Raw genomic sequence first — 24774 nt, 5'->3', positions numbered from 1 at the left:
ATTGAGTTTCATTTTAATTAAATTCCAGAATTTACTCACCTGTATGTAAAGTGTTTATTCTACTTTCTATCAGGAAAGCAAGAACTGCACAGTTTCAGTGATATTTAAAAGCATAAACCATCTTTCTAAAAGAAAAATGCATTTTTAGATAGTTTATCTTACAATATGATACAAAATAAAATGCATACTGGCTGACCATTTTTGCACATGTATTCTATAGTTGACCACACAGCATAACTGGGGGATCTGAGAACTCCTGATGTCCTACCAAATCCTTCCCAACCTTCTAGCTAGTGATTGAAATTCTACAACATGAGTTTTATCCTCTTATGAAATACCTACATTGATCTTCCTATGAAATGTTTCACAGGAATATATATATATATATTTAATTCAGCAAGCAATTCTACATATCATTTTGAAAATAAATGAAAAATGATGAAGTAGGTCCTCATAAGTATGAAATTGGAAAATAGGAAAATGACAAATGGAGTGAATGAATACAGACAGATAATTATTATGGGTTAAAATTTCTTCTGTTTTTCCATTTTTCTTTAGAGATGACCGGAGGTAATCACATTTAGGAACAACAAAAATTTTACTTTTCAATTTCAGGATTTAAAAAAAAATGTTTTCTATCCATGGAAAGAAAATTTATCTTATCATAATACTGTAGTACTTTTCTTTTAAAAAAACACAGTTGGTTCTCAGGGGAAGAGAGAAATGTAGTGCTGCCCACAGTGAGTGGAGTTGGAGGACTGTGTCTGCTGGCATTATTATAAAGTTCACATGGCTTCTCGTGGCTTGTGTCATAATCTACTGTATTATATTCTCATAATATGCTCTCTACTTATATTTCCAAGCTGAGTTTCTGTGATTTTCTGGCTTGCAATTTATCCTTTACCCATACTAAGTGGTCTTTAATTCCTAGAAACTAACACAATCTGTCTTGCCTCAGGGTGTTTACAATACAGGCCTCTGTTTGGACTATTTATTTATTTTCTTTTCACCTTGGAAATTCCTATTCATTGTTTCGGTTTTAGTTTAAAAATAACTTTCTTCACAAAACCTCTGTTTATTAATTTGACCCCCAAGACCATATTAGTGCTTCTATTACATACTTCTATAAAACTCTGGCATTTAACCCATTGTTTCAGTTAAACATGGCTTGTGAAAGCCAAGTCATCTATTAGAGGCTTAAAACAGAATGCTTCATTATTTCTCACAATTCTCTTGGTTGGCAAGATGCTTTTTTGCTTGCATGCTTTTTTGCTATCACAGCTAGATAGTTGACTGTGATAGAAGGTCCAATATGGCATAACACAGTACTGTAAATTGGGACACTTCAGTTTTACTCCTTGTGCCATTTATCTTCTGTTAGCCAGACATACTTCCTTATGTGGCTGTATTAGTCTGTTCTCATGCTGCTAATAAAGACATACTCAAGACTGAGTAACGTATAAAGGAAAGAGGTTTAATTGACTCACATTTCCACATGGCTGGGGAGGCCTCACAATTGTGGCAGAAGGTGAATGAGGAACAAAGTCACATCTTACATGGCAGGAGGAAAGAGCTTGTGCAGGGGATCTCCCATTTATAAAACTATCTGATCTCATGAGACTTATTCACTACCACAAGAACAAGAACAGCAGGGGGAAAATTGCCCCCATGATTCAATTATCTCCATCTGGCATTACCTTTGACACATGAGGATTATTCCAATTCAAGATGAGATTTGGGTAGGGACAGAGCAAAACCATATCAGTGGCAGTTTGAGGAAAGCATTCCAAGAGCTCCAAGGTGGAAGCTACAAAGTATCTTGGAAGTGAAGCTCCAGAAGTCACACATTATCACTTTTGCTGCACTCTGTTCATCATAGCAAGTCATTAGGACATCCCTACCCAAATTGGTGGGAAATAGACTCCACCTCTCAGTAGAGTCACACCTACTCTACCTCTTTGACAAGAGTCACAAAGAATATGTGACCATAGTTAATCTAACATACCAACATAGTACATATTGTTATTTTTGTTAATTGTTTATCTCTTTGTTCACATTATCTCCTATGTTCACCATCACATTCTATCATATAACAATAGCTAGCAAAAGGTAGAAACTCAGTACATAGTATTCACTGAATGAAATACAATGTTGATGCAATTGCTATCAATTTAATTTTATTTCTGTGACCTGGGTTTTAAATAATTAAATTTTATTCTCCAAATATAACATTATCTTGGCTAAAAATAAATATTGTTTCATAGAAACATAGGACACAAGAGAATGTGGAACATAGTATAGAGAAATAAAGTGAAATGCCCAAGTGATAACTGAATAGGAAGTATTACGTCACCAAGATTAAGAAAATAATCTATGTAATCTGACTCTCTGAGTAACAGTGCCCTATATCAGGTCTTTTTCTTAAATAACTCTTTCATTTTATTATGGTTTCAGCTCAAAAGTCACTTTGTGTTTCACCACTTGCTGTTTTATTTATCTGTTCATGCTTTTTGTCTCCCATTTGAATGTAACATTTCTTAGGAAACATAGTATCTCTACTGTTCACCTCTGGATCATCCAGCCTCTGGCATAAACTAAGCACTCAACAAATTCTTGTTGCCTAAAAACCTGGATAAGTGAGTAAATGACCTAAGACAATAAATACTTGTTGAGTGAATATATGAATGAATTATTTAAATCAAGTTATTTACCCTCAGCTGTATAAGTTTTCATGGTATCTGCTGCCCATGGTTGTTATGATGATTATATATGAATTGTTTATCATGGAATATACATTAAATAAGTGATCAATAAGTGTTAGGCTATGATTATTAGGAACAGTGGGGAATAGTTGGCTGAGGACTAATGGATGCCTGAGTCTCTGGTGCAAATGTCCTCATCATAAAGCATCCACTCTCCTTGAAAAATTTAATTGATGTGTGACTGGGAAAAAAGAAGATGACTTGCAAGAAATTTTCTGAAGATTGGAGAAGACCTTGTTGGTAAAAGTTAGGAACCAGAAACTTGCAGAAGCTTTGTTCATGCCCAAAGGTGGCAAAAATGATCCATATTAGCAACATGGTAAGAAGCCACATGTACGATAATGTGAGTCTTGTAATTATTGAGCAGCAGATATGTTGCAAAGATGAGTGAAATTAGATTGCTAAGAACTGTTTTATAATAGAAGAACTCAAATTGTTAAAAGAAAAAAATAGAACATAGAGGTATCAAACTTCACCCTGAAACTAAATTATTTAAAAAAGCAAAAATAAGCTATTGAGGTATGCTGTACATTTTTAATGTATTTACACATTAAACAGGTATGAAATTTAATCCACAGATGTGGATAGGCAAGAAATGTTACTTTGTTCTCTTAGATTTAAATAATTTGAAAGCCCCTATCATATTTGACAGGAAAAACATTCTGTAGGTCATTGTGGGGTGAGGGTAGAAGAAACATTTGGCACCTTCTCTTCCCTTGATTTGCGCAAGAATCCAATAGGCCTTTGTAGTGACTAGACTATGGGGAGAAAGCCATTTAGTCATCATTGTCCAAACCCATATTTTCTATGAAGGCAGATGATCCTTTTCTTTCCATGATAAGCTTGAGCAAGGACATCTTAGCCACAGGTGAGAAAACAGATTCCTAGACCCTTCTATTTTCCTTAGAGATGATGTGTACATCATCCTTATTGCTTCTCCCCAAACTCTAACATCTCCCCATCATTGCCCTCCTCTTTTCATTTAGTGTACTTTCATGAAAGGACCTAGACTCTCAGGAAACAAAAAGTAAGGAGGGGATGTAGCGAAATTTTTCCTTTGAGCTCTGCAGAAAAATCCTGCTGAAGGAATTGAAGGAGGACCCTGAAGGCAATCAGGCCTCTGTTGAGGAAGGAGGTGATAGAAAAGAAATACGGTGAAAACAAAACATAAATAAATAACATGTTGACTCACACACAAGTGTTTACATGCTATACTGTATTGGGGAGGCTACATAAAGGCACTGATTTCACAGAAGTTAAGATCATTTTGAGATTGTGTAATTTGGGTCCATCTTTTAGCTTTGCCAGTTACTAGTCATGTGGCTCAGTGTATGTTTTGAAGCAGTTCTCTGCTTTATCATTATTAGCTCACAGGTTACCTTTAAGGATTAAATGAATAAATTAGAATTATGTCTGGCAAATACTAAGTGTTCAATAAATGTCTATTGCTTTTTATGCCATGTTTTAAAAATATTTTTGGTATCTAGTTATTTAAGCATATTGGAATGTCAAATACATTTATAGTGTCTTAATCATCTCTTCAGAAATCTGGAGAAATACAAAGGTATCTTCTCACAGATGAGTGAAGCAAGTTTTCATTACCTTTATAAAGGTTAAAAGTATGCTTCAGGAAAATAATTGAATATTCATCTTCATATCTGTAATTGTAATACACCAAAATTTATCTGGGTGGATATAAAACTATTAGTTATTTAAAACTACCATAATGATTACTTTTTTTGCTTTATTATTGTCATCAAAAATTCAAACCAATAATATGCATATGATCTTGTTAAATAGAACACTCTTACTTCAAATGCCTTTTCCGAATTCAGAGATTTCTTTATGTACCTGATATCTCTCCACATAGATATAGATATATACATATATACACACAGATAATATAGTCTCATATATGCAAGAGGAAATGAGGGAAACACATAGAAGCTATCTATATCTATATCCGTATCTGTATCTACCTAATTATCTATCTATTGAGAATGTTGAATTTTTTACTTTCCGTTTTATATTTTCCATTTCCTGAATAAAAAAAGACTAACAGGTCAAAAAGTATTACTTGATATTGTGAGGTTGAGTAACTGTTCAGTTTTTGTTGCCACTTACAGTGTCTGTATATAATTCAAAGAGCAATAAGTTCTGCTGGAAATATCTTCCATTCAATTTTCCATGGATTGAATAATTTTTCAGAAAGCTGACTTTTCTATATGTAAATCTGTGGATTTAATTCTCAATATGAATTTTTTCCTCTATAGAACATGCATTTTTATAATGGATATAAGACTAGAGCATTCGATGGTTTTAGTACTAAAATGGTTGTAGACTTTAATATATTTGGAATAAAATAACTTAGAACACTATATTCAACTTGCCTTCTTTCCGTTTCTCATTCAATAAAATCATGCTTGTATGAGTTTTGCCTAGATGTCCTTGTGATGTCATCATGCCCATTCTGTGTCATTCCAAATGTTTTCACAGGATCAATCAAATAATACTTACATTGAAAGGATTAATATTTGTTACTAGTTTTTACTTGGTATGTAGAAAATTTTCAGAGTTTGTAAGTCTAAATTAGTATCAAGGTAGAGTTTCCAGATAATATACAGAATTCCCAGTTGAATTTTAATTTCAGATAAAAAATGAAACAATTTTTTTTCAAAATGTGTCCCAAGTTTTGTACAGGGTATAGTTATACTAAAAACAAACAAGATAACAAAACAATTGTTGATTATGTAACAGTTAAATTTAAGTATTCTATATTCTTATTTGCTAAATCTAGCAACTCTTTTGCAAAATACTTAGTCATGTGGTTGAAGCAGTTAAATGTTTGTCTTGCTTGTAGTCCAGTAGACCCCAACATTTTTGGCACAAGAGACTGGTTTTGTGGAAGACAAGTTTTCCACAGAGTGAGGGTGGGGATGGTTTCTGAACGATCCAAGCACATTACATTTACTTTGTACTTTATTTCTGTTATTATTGTATTGTAATATATAATCAAATAACTATACAACTCACCATAATGGAGAAGTAGTGGGATCCCTGAGCTTGTTTTCTTGCAATGAGGTGGTCCCATCTGGGGGATGGGAGACAGTGACAGATCATCAGGCATTTGATTGTCATAAGGAGTTTGCAACCTAAATCTCTTGCATGAGCAGTTCATGCTCCTATGAGAATCTAATGCCACCACTGATCTGATAGGTGCCAGAGCTTAGTAGGTAATGTGATCAATGGGGAGCAGCTATACATACAGATGAAGCTTTGCTCGTTTGCTCACCGCTCACCTTCTGCTGTGTGGCCAGGTTCCTAACATCCAAGGACTGGTACCAGTCCGTGGCCTCGGGGTTGGTGACCCCTGCTGTAGTCCATACAGCTCTTTAATACTTTGTTCACATTATAGCAAGAACATTCTTTCTAAAATGCCAATCTTGTTATCAATCTCATGCTTTATGTACTTTAGTGATGCCTCATTTTTCAAGTTAAGTTGAAATGTTTTGGCTTTTCAAGTCTTGGTGCCTACTATTTCGCTTTCTTCATTCCTGCCATGCCAAATAATTTGCAGTTTTCTGAATATGTCTTGCCTTTTCCTCTACTGCACCTTTTTCTAAGTTGCTACCTCTGACTAAAATGTTATTTTATCTTTCATGTATCAGGCAAAATCTGCTCATCCTTTAAGATCAATGCCAATGTCTCTTCAACTAGAAAGTCTTCCTGGTTTGTGTAAGCAAATCTAAGGGCTTCTACAGCTGTGTTTTCCTAGTTATACTGCATCCTCTATTAAACATATCACATTGTTCTGATTATTTTTTAAATAGTTATTAGACTGTTTGCTTGAAAGACAGGGGTGAAGATTATCATCTGTATCTATCTATCTATCTATCTATCTATCTATCTATCTATCTATCTATCTATCTATATCAATCATAATCTATCATGTATCTAAAGCATAATAGTCATTTAATTTGTGTTTGTGAAATAGCAAGGATGAGGTAAAGAGAGTATGGAATATAATACCTTTTAAAGTTAGGATGTTTAGAATGCTATTGAATCATAGAGAAAGAGGAAAAATATCCATTCTAATTGGTGTAGAAAAAGTAGGGCATTAGAAAGATTCATGTATAACATTTGCATTTTTTTGGAATGAATGCAAGGTAGGGTTTGTTTTTTCAATAGGTACAATATGTAAAACAGAAGTAGTTTGCTGAATCTCTTCCTTCATATTTCACCCATTTTATTTCTGTCTTTTCAAATATATTCTGTTCTAAATTTGATGAAATTTCTTTCTAATTAAACAACAGACTTATCTGTCTCTCCTCCAGGGAAGATTTGAGTGAAGGAAGCTCTAATTAACCTTCTCATTTGTGTCACCCTGAGGATCAAACTTTCTACTTCCAGAGTAGAAAGAGTCAAAGACAGTTGGCCAGATGTTATAACATTAAACTATATGATTTCTGAGATCTTTATTGGTCAGATATCTACATTTTACGGCTAAATTTTAACATCATCTGTTGCCTTAATAAAACTAAAGAAACGAAGCACACTTGAAGTCAAATATAAATGATGTATATATTGGTGTTCATACTTTTGTTTGTTGATGGTATTAAAGACAGTTTTTGTTTGTTCATTTATTTTTTATTTATATTCTTTAAATGAAAGGTATTTGTGTAAAGGAAATTAGGATAAGAATCACATAAGAAATATATTTATCTCTAAATATGGACAAATATAAATATCCAAATATATAATTGTATGTAATACCCCATATATAATATTAATATACAATATATTTGCTTTAGGTTAATGATAGCTTTGATGATAGACTCTGTATGTTCTTACCATTTCTGAAGTTTTTTTTTCCTCTCCAACATGCTATTTTTTTCTAAGCCAAAATTGGTATTATTTTCAAGAAAATAACTCCTCCTACTAATTAATTTGCTGCTACAGAATACCAAGTGCTCTATAGTATAGAATGTATGCTTCAGGACAGTAAGATGTTTTTGGCCTGTGTTTCTTATTAGACTGCTTTACTTGAGCATATTTATGCAGCTTCTCACCAGTTGCTCAGCAACCCTTCCACAATCAACACCATAATAGTCTTTCTTCAAGAATGGCAGCCCTTCCTAGCCACCTGCACCTTCTTTACACCAGAGCTGTTAATAATGAACCCTACTCTTCCAGTTACGTAACAGTCATATGGATCAGATAATCAACTTATGATAAATGCCTCAATAAAAACCACTAAATGATCTTACGGCAAAACTTCACACTTCTCCCCAAAACACATATCTCTAAAATTTCCCCAAGTAATTTTTGTAAGGAGAAGAAAACTTAATAGTAAACTAATTAAAGTGGAATAGTTAAACAAGTACTCTAGTATGGCCCTCTATCCACCAAAAAGTTATTTGTCTGGTTATGAGAGAATAATTTTGGTGGGCTATACTTAATTCTTAAGAACATCTTTTAACACCATTGAGGTACACAAAGAGAAAGATGTGGGGGGTAAGGATAGTTTCTTGGTTCCCATTAAATCATATCACATATATAAAAGCAGCCTTCTATATATTTTAGGTGGTAAAGAACATCTACAATTAATGAAAAATGATGACACTTCCATAGGCCCAAAACTTAAAGGCCAGCCACTATGGAAGGAAACAAAGGATAAACAGGGATACATTCAGGTAATGAAGGTAGCTGTGACCCAGGGATATGATGAGTACGTTAGGATAAAGACCGCTCTTATTTTTTCTTTCAATCATTATTGAAAGAAGGTAAGGTAACCCCATTTTCTTTACTTTTCTCTATTCTCTTTCAAAATAAACAAATACTATCATTATAAAATACAGGTTTTGTGTTTTTGGAAAGAATATTGGGAGATAGAAGAAACAGGGGGAGTGATACTCTCATTTGAGAAAACATAAATGAAGAATTAATTTCTATGTGTCGGATGTTTCTTCCTCTTTTTCATACCTCTATTCTAGCACATGAAATATAAAGTAAAAGTATGTTATAAATGTGTTTTGCATTATTTGGGTGTATCTAAACAGATCCAATTCTTTACATATGTTTATAACCTGAAAAAATAAATTTTACCATCAATAAATATTAATTAAATACAAAACGTTTGTATTATTCAGAAAGAAGATACTATATTTAGACATTTTTATGAATTTATTCTCTCCTCACATATTTGTCAAATATTCAGTTGGAAATAGGGTATAAACCTGTGTAAGACATGCTCTCTGCTTTCAAATGATATTAATAAGGCAAGGATTGTCAGAGAAAACAAGGCTAAGAAAATGAGGTGCTCCTGACATGACATCTTGAAATAAAATATTGTTCCATGAGAGCTGCCAGCTGTTCCACAAGATTTTACATGGAAATAAATGAAACAAGTGTGTGTGAAGCTTCCTTTTGTTTGTTTAGGGGAATCCCAGAATGACAAATGCTTTTACTCTAGTTAAGAGATGACAGGTGTCTCAACAAAGAGATCTAAAAATTTAGGATTCTGGTTGATGATTGTATAAAGATGTAGAGGGACATCCTGTTCTTTTCTCTTCTTATTGTGAAATGTAACAATGATGCCATGAATCTTCTTTTAAAACCTAGGTCTTCAACATTTATTGTCATTTTTGTGACTTTATAAGACTATTATATTTAGTTACACAAAAATAATTCAGTTTGTATTGTGTGAAATTTATTTCTGCAAGTGGTGTGCGTTTTTGTGGATTTGCATATCTAAATTTAAAAATGACACATATGATGAACCGCTACATGTCAGAGGAACTCCCAAAATGCATAAAAAATTAAAGTGATACTACTCTGAACTTTAATTCTACAAATTTGTCTTAATCAACTGGGTGAAGCAAGAAGTGATCTTTTGAGAGAAAGATACTATCTTCAAGATTCTTAAAGTCTGTATCTAAAATAGGTTTTCCCTAGCACACTCTTACTATATTTCTTGTACTAAGAAATGAGATATCCATCCATTCTCCTTCTTAGGGCAAAACTGTGATATTTAATATAGCATTCATACATTTATGTGTGTGTATTGTTTTGTCATGGTTGACCAAAACTGTAGTCTCCTTAAGTCTTTCTAAAAGTTTTGATATTGCCATATTTCATTTAAAAAGGTATTTATGGTTTCTTGGCATGTGTGTTTATTAAAATTTCTAGCAATTCATAATTTGAGATCCTTATCTTGCATATAAACATTGTGGGATAGTGTATAATTTGTTAATATTTGTTTTACAATCATTAATTTAGTCACAAAGTGATTTTAGTAGATGTACCACTACATTTACCGACAAATCTTACTATCATCAGTTTCAGATTTAATTGCAAATGTATTATTTATTTATTCACTCATTTTGCATATTATATCATCAAGGCCACTTGTACATGATAAATGACAGCAAATCCAAATGCAAAATTTAATATTGGTTTCCTGTTTAATGCTTATAAACTTGAATAAAATATATAACATTAAAATAAACATGTATCGATATGTCAGTAAATTCAGAAAGGTGATATGTATTTAAACTCAATTATATTTTAAAATTATTATTTACCCATTTATTTATCCTTAATCTTAGAAAATCTGTTACATGAATTATTGAATTTTTTCTTACATCACTAAGATGAACTTCTTTTTACTTTAACCTCTCAGAAATCTGGGCACAAGTGACAGCCAATTTTGCATTGTCATTTCATAGTTTAATTGCTGCAGTTTTCTCTTAGATATGCCTCTTACAATCAAGACTATATTGTATTATTGAGTAATATATTTTAAGATTTTAATTTTATGAAGTTTCAACATAAATACAGCATTTTGATTTGAGATCAAATTTTATAAGACCAATATAGATATACATTTTTTGAAAAGTATGAACTAGTTCTTTTCCGGAATTCACTTAAAATTCTCCTAGTCAGAAAGATAATTTTATACTTAATATCAATTCATCAAAGGTAAAACATTTCTATTTCTCCTACAGTTTTAAGGGCTACTTTCAGTTAATCCATCTCTTTTCTAAATTCCATATTCGTAGTTTGCACCCATCTACCAGTTTAAACTATTGAATACTAGGGTAGCCAGATTTTAAAATACTGAAATGAACACTTTTTAAAATGCAAAATATTTCAATTATTTTCGCAGCTAGCATATGCTTAATGAAAACTGTGAATTTTTAAAAATGTAACAAATCATAGCTTTGTTTCACTTTATACCCTCATATTCAATTAGTTTGCAAGTGTCCTCATTTATTGGTATGTTTTCCTATAAGTTTCACAGAAGTCATATTAAAGAAAAGAAGAAAAAATATAACAAACATTGAATTATGTATGCTAATGACTTTCCAAATTATGACTGAATCAAATTAGTCATAGTACTTAGAATTTATGTTGGTGTTATTTGTGTATATATAGTTTTTATTTTGGACGTTTTAATGTTAAACATTTATGGCATTTTACTTTATTACATATCACAATGTCACAGAATTATTATTATTTTGTTAAATTTCCATTCAAATGTTTCATATGAAACACTAAAATTAAAGGAACAGAATATATTAAACTAATTTACACACAGTAACATGCTAAACATAAGTACCTAAAAACTTCTTTGAATATACAATTACTTTTACATGTTCTTATATATTTTGGGTCATCCATGCATATCTCTAGCAATATATTCTGCTTTTTATTTTGGTAATGAGTTAGAAAATAATTACAAAGAAACTTAACATAAAATTGTAAAACTATAGGACAAAAAATTTAATCAAAATGAAGTTCAAATTATATCATGAGGTATAATTTGGTACATATTTTGTTAAAATTAATAACTTTCAAATTTTTGAAAACATAATAAAATTTCAAATTTCACATTATAGCATTATTATTAAATAAAATTTCCAACTTACATGTGTAATGTGATTTTCCATCATCATAATTTCAAAGATGACATCTAGTTATGACTTAGTGAAGCATGTTTATATATGTAAATCATTTTTATTTTATTTTTGTTGGTTCAGGAATGTTTTGTTAAATAGTATCATTAAAATTATATTTCAGGTATGTTTTCATACTGTGAACATCTTATTTTTAAATTTTTCTCAAGTAACTTAATGACAGGATAATCTAATTGTGATAAACTACACCTTGTATATATCATTTGATATCAAATGAAGAATGAGCTTTCTGAATGTACATTTTCTTCCTTTGAGTTTTATATCTTGTAATATATACATTTAACTGTGCTATCAGACAATGCTTACATAATTGTATAGCATACTTAATTTTTTTCATAAATGAAAGTAAAATATCATTTTATCATTAGATAGCTATGTGTATATTTAATATTGAATTATTGCTATACATAATTATAAGGCTTTTTCCAGCATTGGCAATTACTTAATAAAATAGTTGTGTATGCAAAAATTTTGAGTAATTTGAAACTGTTAAGTGGTGAATTTTGATAATTTAAAAGTCCGTGTTTCATACACGCCAATTTGAAATATTACCAATATCAGTATTTCAAATCGTTTATATTAAAATAAAATGGTAAATGCAATATATGACATAACTGTATGGTAATGGATGACTTTATTACCTTAAACAGGAAATCAGTGTTATTTCTTTATAGTTGCACTGTATGTATCAAGCACATCTAACTAAGTTTAGATGCATTTATACTTTCTGTAAGCATGAGATATATCCCCTTTTAATTCTACACATTTTGAATATTCTAAGCAAATCTATTTTATACTAACAGACTAAACTTTTGTTTGGGAAATATTAACAAAAATTTTGAAGTAATTATTACTTATGCAACTTAATGTTCAGATTCCACACTTTTTCAAAGTGATGTTTTTGAAAGTTAAAACCAAAATTTTATGTTTCCCCTGCTTTGAAATTGCTCTTCATTCATGTCACTGCTTGAATTGTGACTTTTGCATGGTAAAAATTATAATCATATTCCATTTGTGAAATGTGTCTTTTTATTATTGCTAATTTGATTTTAGTTCTATTGAATTCATTCTTTATTTATTATTTCATCTGATGAATGTTTCTCTAGCATCTACTATGTGCCAGGCAATGTTCTAGGAGCTAGGGATTCATCAGTGAAATCAATATACAAAAATTTTAGCCTTCAGGGATTTTGCATCCCAGTATGGTGTGGAAAGAATATGAACACAATATATAAGTAAAACATAAGAACTGGTTAGTAAAATAACTGGTTGGAATACATATCTGGTTAGATTATGATTATTAAATAAATTCTGAGGTTTAATGCTTTATTTCAGCCTTAAACACTGTCCTGCATTTAGGTTAAGGGAATACTACAGAATCATCATCACCGTTGGTGGGAAGTATAGCTCTTATGCAAAGTATTTTAAGATTGGAACTGCTAGAAAACCCTGGGTCTAGACATTACCAAAGACCAGTTCTAATTCCAAAACTTGGTCTGGAACTGTGTTTATCCCCCGAAGTCTTCAAGAAAGTGGGTGTTTGGATTTGGTCTGCAGGTCTTGAGTGATTAGAGAAGCAGCCTAAGTCCCCTAAGCCTGTTCATAAGGATTATCTGAGATTTATTGACTCAAATTCAAGAGATTATTTGAGATTAATCATAATGACTCTGATGGAATATGATAATTTAATCCATCCCTTTAGTAAAGGTAGGCATGCTCAGACATGTGACATAGTACAAATTCTATTATTTCTCATAAATTTATCTTATAATTACCAACATATGTTTATAGTTAATAGTTTCTTTTATTAAAATTAAACCCGAAAGTTGGGAAATTATGATGAGCTTATAAAAATATTAAAGTATTAGTTTTTACTCTGACTTCACATTCCTCTCAAAAATAAAAGGCTCAATTAAACTCTCTAGGAGAATGTGGATCAAGTTTCATAGTAATGAGCACATGAGCTCATCATGATACATATGTGAAACTGTGCATCACAAATGTACAGTTTACCATGAGTTCAATTACTGTATTTTAATAGTGCAAGCATAGTTATTGCTTAACCATGTGATTAAAAATTACTATCATATATTAACTGACTAAATATTGCAGTCTGATTTATATAACCAGTGTGAACTTCATAGATTCTGATTTATGAAATGGTTATTCACAAAACAACTTGGATAAATATTGAATAGAAGCTTTCTGATTCATGCTTAAAAACATATTAAAATATTTAAAATAATTTGATAATCGTCATACCTCATTTACTTTTGGCTCTTTCAAAATACAATAATCATTTAGTACTTTTGAATTTCTACATCAAATTCAGATATGATGACTCAACCTGGAAGAATTAGGGGTGGAAATGGGCTTTTCTGTTTACCTATGCATGAGGAGCTCCAGGTTTGACTTCGTTTCTTTCTTTTTGAATTTAAGGCAGAAAGCAGAATTATTAGTCCTACTAATCACCTGCCTACAGCAGAAGAGGAAAAACAACAAAGGCAGAGTATTCTTAAACCATATTGACATTGCTTTTATTTACTCTTTCAGAATGATTGAAGTATCCCTATGCATTTTTATCTAAAATATCTAATTAAACATTGGCAACAGAATTTTGAAATGTTGAGAAGAAAAATGTATAAAAACATATACCACTCATTGGCTTTAGACAATATTCAAAAGTTTTCCAACCGGGATCTGACTATGATTCCTAATCAGTAGCTGCAACTCCAAAATTCAATAATTTTTGTTGTTGCTGTTGTTGCTGTTAAGGACTTTAGTTGTCAAGATCCTTTTAAATATACCCTCATTCTATTTTATGCTTCTTTTATAAAGTTACTTTTTTCATTATGTAAGTATTATGAACCACTAAGAACAACCTTAAAAAAAAAAAGTAAAATGAAAAAGCAAACCCTAGTTTGACACTTTGAATACATACTTTTAAATTATTAACAAATCTTTAATTAGAATAAAAATGTGGTAATATTATATACACACACATGCACATATATACACACTATGAAATGCTTATGAGATATTTAGAAATTCCCAACCAATAGTTAAAACTAGTGTGTATGAATTAAAGTTCCATGCTGTTTACTAACAGTTAATTTTCAACCACTTCTAAATTAAATCACTTGCTTAATTTTAATTAGTTCAGAATTGGTTAAACTAAAACATTACATAAAAATAGTAAAACTTATTAACTGATTTTTAAAAACTCAGTAAATTCTAAGGTATTTACAGAGCTCACGACAAATGAGGTTAAGAAAGACATTTTCTTATAGTGGTTATTTTAGTGTCTCATTTTTTCCCATCATTTGTTTTCATTTTGGCTTTGATTTTAAATTCTCTTTTCTTCACTTGCTTGTCTTAAAATATAAAATTTTGATATTTTTCCCAGAATTTCTGAAGAGATATGGCAGACTATTCAAAGCATACTTTTGAGAAAAGTGTGGTTACCTAGTTACCCATTCCATCAAAACCTGACATTTGCCAGGCATTTGTTGCTGAAATTCATCTGTAGATTTTTTTAGAAGATTGATTCAAGGCCACATAAAGGGTTTACTCTTTTACTTGCTCCCTTCAATGTATTACAGTTAAAATGTGGTGTATTTTGTGTGTATATCTATCCATAGAATGGTTGATACAAACAAACCAACAGATCTAGTGTGCTTCACAATTTACTGGCGTGTTTGTGTTTTGCCTCTTCATGTTGATTATCCTTAAGGTAATAGAAGAGAATATGACTGATTAAACTTATCAGAAAAAATAAACAAAATTTAAAAAGAAAAAGTTAGCATCTAGTGCTACTGTGTCCCACAGGTTCTTCTACATTGACCCACACTACCTCCACTGGTGAGTTAGAGGAGCATAACAGGACTACCACTGGTGCTCTTGCTGTTGCTAGCACACCTGCAGATGTTACTGTATCCAGTGTTACAGCTGTCACCATCCATAGACTTTCCGAGGAACAGCGAGTGCAAGTTACAAGTCTCAGAAATTCAGGTCTGGACCCCAACACGTCCAAGGACGGGCTCTCTCCTCATCAAGCAGATACACAAAGTACCAGGAGAAGACCAAGACATGCTGAACAGATAGAAAGAACTAAAGAGCTTGCAGTTGTTACTCATAGAGGTATTGGATGTTATTTTACTTGTGCCCATTTAGTTACAGCCAAAGCTATATTTTGGTAATTAGAGAATGAGCGGAAAGAGAGCCAAGATGTAGAAAGCAAAAAAAAAGTTCAAAGTAGCTGAAAAATATGAATAGTAACACCGAAAACTGGAATAATTTGAAAGCATAGAAATTGAAATTTAAAAATAAGTCAAAGTCAATGCAAATGTTGGAGAGGGAGGGGGAAAAATTTGAACAGAAATAGTTCATAAACAGGACAGTAAAAACAAATACCAAATACCTATTATTATTCCATACCAGTTATGATGATGTTCATGAAACAGGAAAATAAAGTAGCTAGTTTTGATTAATAAGTGCATATATTTACCCATAGATGATTTATCCCATGTAGTAATTTTCGGCGTTTGCATGATATTTTTATGTTATGCAAATGTTACTTAGTACTTGAGAATATGTACAGTTTGATTGGGAAACATAGAAACGCTATGTCTGGTGATCATTTTACATAGCTTATTCTTTGCCTGACCCATATGATTGCATTGAAAGATTTCCATTTTGAAAAGTTAACAGCTATTCATTGATATTATGGCTCCAAAATTTAAGTAGTCTTTAAGTGTCAAATTTATTTTTAGAGAAAAATGACATAAAACCACATCATACATTGGTAATTTTCTACTCAATTAATATAAGCCTACCTTTTACAAAATAAAGAAGTCTAGAAAACACATTTTTCTGTTTCTTGGTGGCAAGTGTCATAGAGAAGTTTAGGAAAAAAATTCAGTGTAATGTAAAAGATTAAAAGGTCTTTAATTATATCAATATATGTATCAGTAAGAACATTAATTGAACATATTTCAGTATAAAATATCTGCTACATTTCAAAGATATCAAAATATTTTCTCTAAACTGACTATGGTTTTTGTAGTGTGATTAGGAATGGTTTATACAGACCATGATTTAAATAATGGGGAGCCATTCAATACTTAGAGCACAAGAACGATAGAAATCAAGACATCTTTACATACATTAATTGAAAATCATACAAAAATATCTCAGAAGTTTGTTTCCATTAGAATTAGTACTGAAAGTACTTACTTTGATTCTCTTTAATGAGGCACATTCTAAAATGAATTTTTAACTGGTAATAGTCTTCTCAAAAAGATTAAATCAATATCACCTTGATTCTGTATTCGCTTTCCCATGATAAATATTCATTCATAAGAATATAGGGACCATTTTAAAATTTTGATTTGCTCAATCAGGTAAACAGTTTTTGTCTTATTACCAGAAAATTTAAGTAGGTAAAATTATATTAAAATGTTAAAAACTATTTTTTCATTCTCTTTGGAAAACTTCACGAGCTAATATTGGTAGGCTACCTGGAAATTATTATTACCCATTATATAGAAGGAGGATAATTTCTGACATAAGTTTATCATAAAACCAACTAATAATATTATTTCTGCTTTAGCCAAAGTTTGCCATCAAGTGGTGTGAGAAACTTTGTGGTTAAAAATTAAAATTTTATATAACTTGGAAAAATAATTCAGACTGAAAATAGAAAAGGTGATAGTCAACTATTAAATTAAATTAAATAATTTTAAGATGGTTCCATATAAAATTTTTAAGTTTCTTCAAGTAAATTTTAATTAAGCATCAAGAGTACTTCCTGGGTAGATTCCAAATCAGTGCTCAAACTTTCCCCGTTGTTATCATAAGCTCCTAGTGCTGTTTGAGAGATTGATACCTGTTTTACCTTTCCACATATTCTTTACAAAATGGTGATTTTTGAATTTAATATGCATTCAGTGGTGCCATATACCTTGGAAATGTATTCCTCATTTATTTTTTAAATTAGATGTAAAACATTATATGGAAAACATTTTTAATGTATTCATCATTATTGACAGTGACTTAAATTGTTACACTTTTATCAACTATCTCTTTTAATTCAAATTGGTTCTTTTGTTTCTTCTTCTCACTACTATTTCAGTGATTTTGGTTTGCTACTTATCTATTACACTCTAGACACAATCTCTTAGTATTATGGGCAAAAATATTCATCAGTGTTAAGAGTAGAGGAAACCTGTTATTCTATTGCTTAGTGTTTACTGAAGTTCTCAAAATATAGCTATGCCCTTAGTTATGAAACTATCTTCTAAGACTTGATTACCAGCAGGTCCAGATTTCTAAATTGGAAATGGCTGACATCAAACCAGTATTATTTTGAAAATAATAATTTTGGCTCAGACGCAATGGCTAAAATCCTTACTCAGTATCAGATTCTGTTCTAGAGGAAATAAAGATAAATAATGCATGAGCCGTTCCTGCAGGACACTGCAATAGAGTCGAGGACATAGAGAAACCCATTCTGGTTGTACAAGATAGATTTTGTAAAATGAATTCTGATCAAAGTACTTAAGAAGTTATAGTATGTATGCAGAGAGTGAGTCTTTCAAGTTACTTTTTCAATAAGTTGGAAAGCAATCCAAAACTATTTTTTTAGATATTTCAGAAAAAAAAAGTACTCCTCTAATCTATTATCCACAATGTAGTTAAAATGAACTTTTATAAATAAAAATCCAGTCATCTAACTCGACTCTTCTAAAGCTTTCAGTGATTTCTCAATGCCCTTAAGAGTAAAGTAGAGACTTGGTGAGGACCCACCGGAAACTGCATGATCTGGGTTTTTTCCATATTTCCAAATTCATCTCATGTAACTCTCACAATCACTCTATTATTTTGCAAAACACAATTTATTTTAATTAGTCAATCACTGTATTCTTTTCTCCCTAAAGGTACTCTGAGAAGCTAATCCTTGTTTCTTTTAATCACATAATTCTAATTTCCTTTCCAAGATTTAGTTTAAATTGTTACCTCTAGGAAGGTTAGGTATTCTTCTTATAACTTGCCATTGTTATAAGAGGCATTTGTAATCATCAGCCCTATAATTTTTCCTGTAAGATTTAAACTGTCTGAGGACAAGGAGTGGATGTGTTTTATTCATGCTGCATTTTCAGTACTTAGTATAGTTTCTGACCAATAGATATTTTTTAAAAATAGTTGTCAAACTAATGAATAAGTGTTTACAATTTCACTTGCTAGAAAATTCACTTAAATTACTTAAAGGCTTGAAATTACCTTCTTCAAAATGATGAAATCTCTACATATTTCAGTGTTAAAGGTAACTACATTTTGTCACAGTTGTACCAGTTTTTTAAAAAATAAAGGCAACAATATCGTCATTAATCCATAATAATATATTGCTTCTATTGTATTAGTAGTTCAAAATTCACAAAATGGAACTGGATATAAAGGCGCTGCTTATAGCCTTTGAACAATTATAAAATCAAAATAATTTTATAATTAACCATTAGAAAATTGTAAACTCAAAAATGTCCCATGAAAAATATTCTAATGGATATTATTTTGCTAAAGTTAATTACAGTGTAAAACAGAAATATAAGAGATTACTATAGCATAGGTCCATTCGATGTCTGCAAGTTCATGCTATTTTGCAGTACATAATAATTTAATATTTTTAATTTTTGAATTCACATTGCAATTAAACTTTCAGTTTTATAATGTCTTTTGATCATTAATGGTTCCCAATTTATCTGTTTTTATAAACTGGGGCATATATTAATAATTGACATCAATATTATTATGAACACATAGAAAACATGGATTACACACAGTATTTTGTACTTGATGTGTATAGAGTCAATCTATGTGTTAATTAATTAAATTAACACATAGATAAATCACTATAACTATTTTATTTAAATAACAACTGTAAAATTAATGAATAACCTGGAAAAACTTGAAATATTACTCAAATATATTTCCAGTTCTTTATAGGGTACCATTCCAATTAATTTTCCTGTTGTACTATAGTTAAAACATCAATAATTTGAATTATCTTAATTTTTTTACTTTCTACTTTTTCTCAGTAACAGAAAATTATTTCTAATATCCTCCATTTGAAGATTCTTTGTACTTTGAGATAAAAAGAAGCAAAAGAGAAAGAAAATCAATAATGTTGGTTTAGATCTCTTAAAAATGCATATTAACACCACACCACTTTGCTATATTAGTGTCCAATAGTCCTCAAAATGAGAATTTAATATTTATTGGCTGAATTTTTGTCCACCTTTGCCAACTACTATGTTTGTTCAGGTCAAATGAACAATTATAGCTCAATTTTTATATTTGCAAAGTAGTTTTTGTAGTGTCATAATATTACATCAGGGTTATTATAAGCAGTAAATATAGTAATGATAGGAAGTGCCATAAACTCTTAGGTATTTTCTCCCAATGCAAAGATAAAAAAAAAATTGCTTACTATCAACTTTGAGTTTTGGTCGAAGAACTAGGCTGAGACTATACTTTGCTCCTGTTAGCTTTATGATCTTGAGCAGTAAGTTCAATTCCCAAAGTCACAACTCAGTAGCTAAGAACACCTGCGTCATAGGATGGTTGTTATTTTCATTTTATTCACAAAATACATATTGACTCTTGTGATGTGCATGACATTGTACATGTCATTCTCATAACAGGTATATGAGAATGAACAATACAATCTATGCCATAGAACAGTCTACATAACTTTAAATAAAAAGAATAATCACAAATTTATTATGAGAAACATTTGCATAGCAGCATTTTTGAAATGTTACTGAATTACAGCAGTGGGACTAATAACCTCCAAATATGAATCAAAGAGGCCAGGCACGGTGGCTCACGCCTGTAATCTCAGCACTTAGGGAGGCCAGGGCGGTTGGATCACGAGGTCAGGAGATCCAGACCATCCTGGCTAACACGGTGAAACCCCATCTCTAATAAAAATACAAAAAAATTAGCTGGGCGTGGTGGCGGGCGCCTGTAGTCTCAGCTACTCGGGAGGCTGAGGCAGGAGAATGGCGTGAACCCGGGAGGTGGAGCTTCCAGTGAGCCAAGATTGCACCACTGCACTCCAGCCTGGGCGACAGAGTGAGAGAGACTCCATCTCAAAAAAAAAAAAAAAGAAAAAAAAAAAAAAGAATAAAAAGGAAGAAAGATGAATAAATATTTGAAACTAGTAGATTATATTTATGTTACTAAGACTCATTAAAAATGGTTTGAGTGGGTATTTAGGCTGAATAGCCTGTAACAAAAATAAATAAATTGTTTACATTTGAAGGAAGACATACATTAATATAAGTAAGCTTAAAAATAATTGACTTTTTATTTACAAAATATCCAGATGTTTAAAATTAGATAATATATATCTAGTGACATTTGTAAATTCATCAGAATAATTTGCTGCCTTAGCTATAAGATCTCTTTCGATATCATTTCATATTTAACTTAAAAATTTTTTCAATAATCCCTAAACTCTAAAGCTTAATATTATAGACTTAAGGAATTTACCTAACATTGACTTGAAAATAGCAAAACCTATGTAATGACATTATTTTAGAAATGATAAGTAAATTTTCCTGTGTTTCTAGAATTATCTATTTTAGAATTAGATGGGAACTTACAGATCATGCAGTACAATATCATTATTTTGTAGAGAAAATTGTGGCCTGGCAGAGTCTGTATAAAAATCCAGTCTTAGACTAATATTGATAGTCCTAGACTAGTGTTGATTCATTCAAGATTCATTTAGTGTCTGATATGTGGTCTTTCACTAAGTGATGGTAAAGTTGAAATAACATAGATTATAAGCACAATTGGGTATCCTGTCCCAAGGAGTTATTTGTCATATTTTATTATGTTAAATAATAATTAAGATGGGTTTAATCCACCCTATTTTACTTTAGCATTGCTTTTCTTGGAGACTTTAGTAGAATTATATTTCTATTATCATTTTTTCAATATGTGGACAAGTTCTGTCAGCTGTTAAAGAACAGTCTTGATAGTTGCTGTTTTTAAGTACAAAATTTGGATATATTCTTCTGGGAATGTTTTCATATAAACATATAATAATTATTAATTATTTTTATTGGACTTCCCAATGGGAATTTAACTTAGATAACTACAATATCTTACAGAATTAAATATTTGTTATGGGGCTTTTATAGACATTACTACTGTTTGTTTTGACATAGTATAGTAAGTTATGCCACAGTACATTTAATGCTAATGACCATATCAGTGGGATATTACTTTGGTTAATAAAGTTACATGAAATTATGTTGAATTGAGATTGAATATGATATAGACTTTTCTCCTCCAAAACTAGAGCTTAAAAGAAAATCTAACAGTTTTTAAATAAGTATATTATTTATTATTCTTAAGTTTAAGGTAAGAACAGTTAATTCAGCATAAAACATTTATTTTAGGTGACCACTTTAAATCCAAAGAAGCAGCAATTTTTTATTTTTACTATAATTTGTATTGTTTTCAAGTAAGCTCATCTGAATATTTATAAGGCTCAACAAAAATAAGAAAAAAGCAAACTATTATATACATTTAATATTCACATTAAATTACCAGCTTATGTCAGAAGTTAAGATTACTATGTAACAAATTTGATTCAGTAACTGGTGCAACACTCTTCTACCTCAAAAACTGCATTGTGTGAAAGCAAAAATTTTTAGGTGCCTATTACGTGCTCATCACTAATAAGCTATATTATTATGCATAAAATATATTTTCAATGTTTTCAAGTGTTTGCAAGAAACTAACACTATTTTCAAATATTCTATTAAGACTTTTATAAAGTATAAATTTCTAAATCTAAAACATGTTGTTTTTAAAATCTTAATAAGCATTATAACAATGAGGAAGTTAGTTTATGAGTAGTCATGTAAATATATTTTTATGGATACTACTGTATGCTCAGCAAGTAATCAGTTATCAGGGTTTTATTGTACATCTTATCTTTCACTAAGCATGTGATGAATTCAAAAGTATATTGTATAGTCTCTATTCCCAAAGGAAAAGTTTAGAGATTAGATTACAGAAAAAAATTATAGGTCAATTATAAGAGAAAGAATTACCACAGAACAAGTTTGGCATGTGAGGAAGGATGAGGTAAAACTGGCTTCAAATGCTTGATATGTTGTTCTGTGTAAGAGAGATTAAATCTGTCCTCTGGCATAGGTTGTAAAATTTAGTGTATGGAACCATAAGACAATGCAAAGCAATTTATTACAAAGAAGACTGATTTAACATTCAGGTTTTTTTTTTTTTTTCAAATATAAATTGTGTGCTACTGGAAGCAGTGAATTTTCAAAGTCATTCAAGCATAGGTTGTAATGGACAAAGTGGGTATTTAAAAATCACTAAAGCATCAAAGAGTATCTTAATAATATGATTGTTACTGTCCCTTTTAATCTTAAAAGTCTATGACTCTGTAGAGAGATATTATGTATTATTAATGTATTTGCCATCACTTTATATTCCCTCCTGGTGTTGAGCTGACATATATTTATTTTAATGATTATTTATAGCCAATGTGAAAACAAACATAGAAGTGGCCAATGCTACCATCAAGGAATTTAGAGATTAGCAATGTACTTATCTCATTAAATGTGAAATCAGCCACATGTACTTTTTTTTTTTTTTTTTTTTTTTTTTTTTCCTGGGCCCAATCCCCACATCTGTGCCTTAAATTTGAAAGCTTCTTTATTTGGAGGTCCAATCCCAGCTGCTCTTTTAGGCAGTGTTATTTCTAACAACAGATGACAGTGCTATTCTTACTCTCTTCACCACCACATTCTACTATTTATTTATTCACTCATTTTTCTATATTCTTTCTTTTTTCTTTCTGTTTTTCTTTTTTTCTCTTTATTTCTTTTCACTTTTTTTCTGTTCCAAGTTCTTTTCTTTTAATTTTTTTCTCTCTCAAATATCCACTGAGTGCCAAGCTGTCTTCCAATTGCTGAGTATACAGTATTGAACAAAACTTAATAGACCCTGCTTTATTGAACTTATATTCAAGTGAAGAAGAAAAAGACAATAGACAAGTAAATAATTGTCTGATGGTAAGATAGATGGATTCCTACATTAGTTTAGATGGTAAGGAAAGGCTTCTTTGGGGAGTTAAAATTTAAACTGAGACCTAAATAACAGAAAGGAGACAGAGATGCTCTTGGAGTTATGCTTTGCAGTTTCTCAGAGGAGAAAGCACACCAGGAAAAGAAAACAGTTAGTTATAAAGAGCTTGAGTTGTAACTTGAGAAAAAGAAAACCCACTAATTCTGGTACTCAATGCACCAGGAGGAGAGTAAAGTAGATGAGGTGGGAAACATAGGTAGGAAAAACACCATTCGACTTTTAGACCTTAAAAATGAGCTTCATTTTTATCTAAACCATTAGTGGACTTTAGCAGGAAGCATATATTACCAAATGTAATTTTTAAAGGAGTCACTTTAGCATGAATTTAAAGAAGAAATTTCAAGTGAATAGGTGCAATCAGACCAAACAGTAAGATATACAGAAGTGCAAGTAACAGTTGATAGTTACGTGGAGTATAGGTCTTATAGTATGCTTCTCAAATTTCATTGTGGACATGAATCATTTAGTAGTCTTGTTCAAATGCAGGTTGTGACTTGACGAAATTGGAGTTGGAGCTGAGATTTCGCATTTCTAACAGATCTCTAGGTTTGCTCATACATTAAGTAGCAAGAACTTAGATGAAGATAATCATCATGGAGAGAGAACAACATTTGTCACACAGTCCCAACACTGTCTATTCCTCATAGGATTTTTGTTCTCCACTAGTTTAAAAACATTGTTGACAAGCTATCTCGGATAATATAGTAAAAGCTAAACTTTAATTCCATAAGAGTGACTCAAATGGTGGGAAATTTATGACTGGAAGGGATATTTTAAGGCAGATGGATTTTCTGAATCAATATTAATGACAATAATTAGTTTTGACAACCTTTAAGAATGGCTGA

The 24774-nt window shown here is 30.9% G+C and overlaps 1 protein-coding gene across 1 annotated transcript in view; it reads left to right on the top strand.

Moving 5' to 3' along the window:
* CSMD3 (CUB and Sushi multiple domains 3) overlaps positions 1 to 24774 on the top strand; it is a 1271497-nt gene that overhangs the window by 475412 nt on the left and 771311 nt on the right. The window contains exon 6 of the mRNA XM_026454566.1: positions 15569 to 15880. Coding sequence (XP_026310351.1) covers positions 15569 to 15880 — 312 coding nt within the window. The remainder of the gene's footprint in view (positions 1 to 15568; positions 15881 to 24774) is intronic.

This window comes from Piliocolobus tephrosceles, chromosome 7, assembly GCF_002776525.5.
Source record: "Piliocolobus tephrosceles isolate RC106 chromosome 7, ASM277652v3, whole genome shotgun sequence".
Lineage (NCBI taxonomy): Eukaryota > Metazoa > Chordata > Mammalia > Primates > Cercopithecidae > Piliocolobus > Piliocolobus tephrosceles.
Note: the sequence above shows the minus strand (reverse complement) of the source record. Positions and strands in the feature narration are given on the sequence as shown.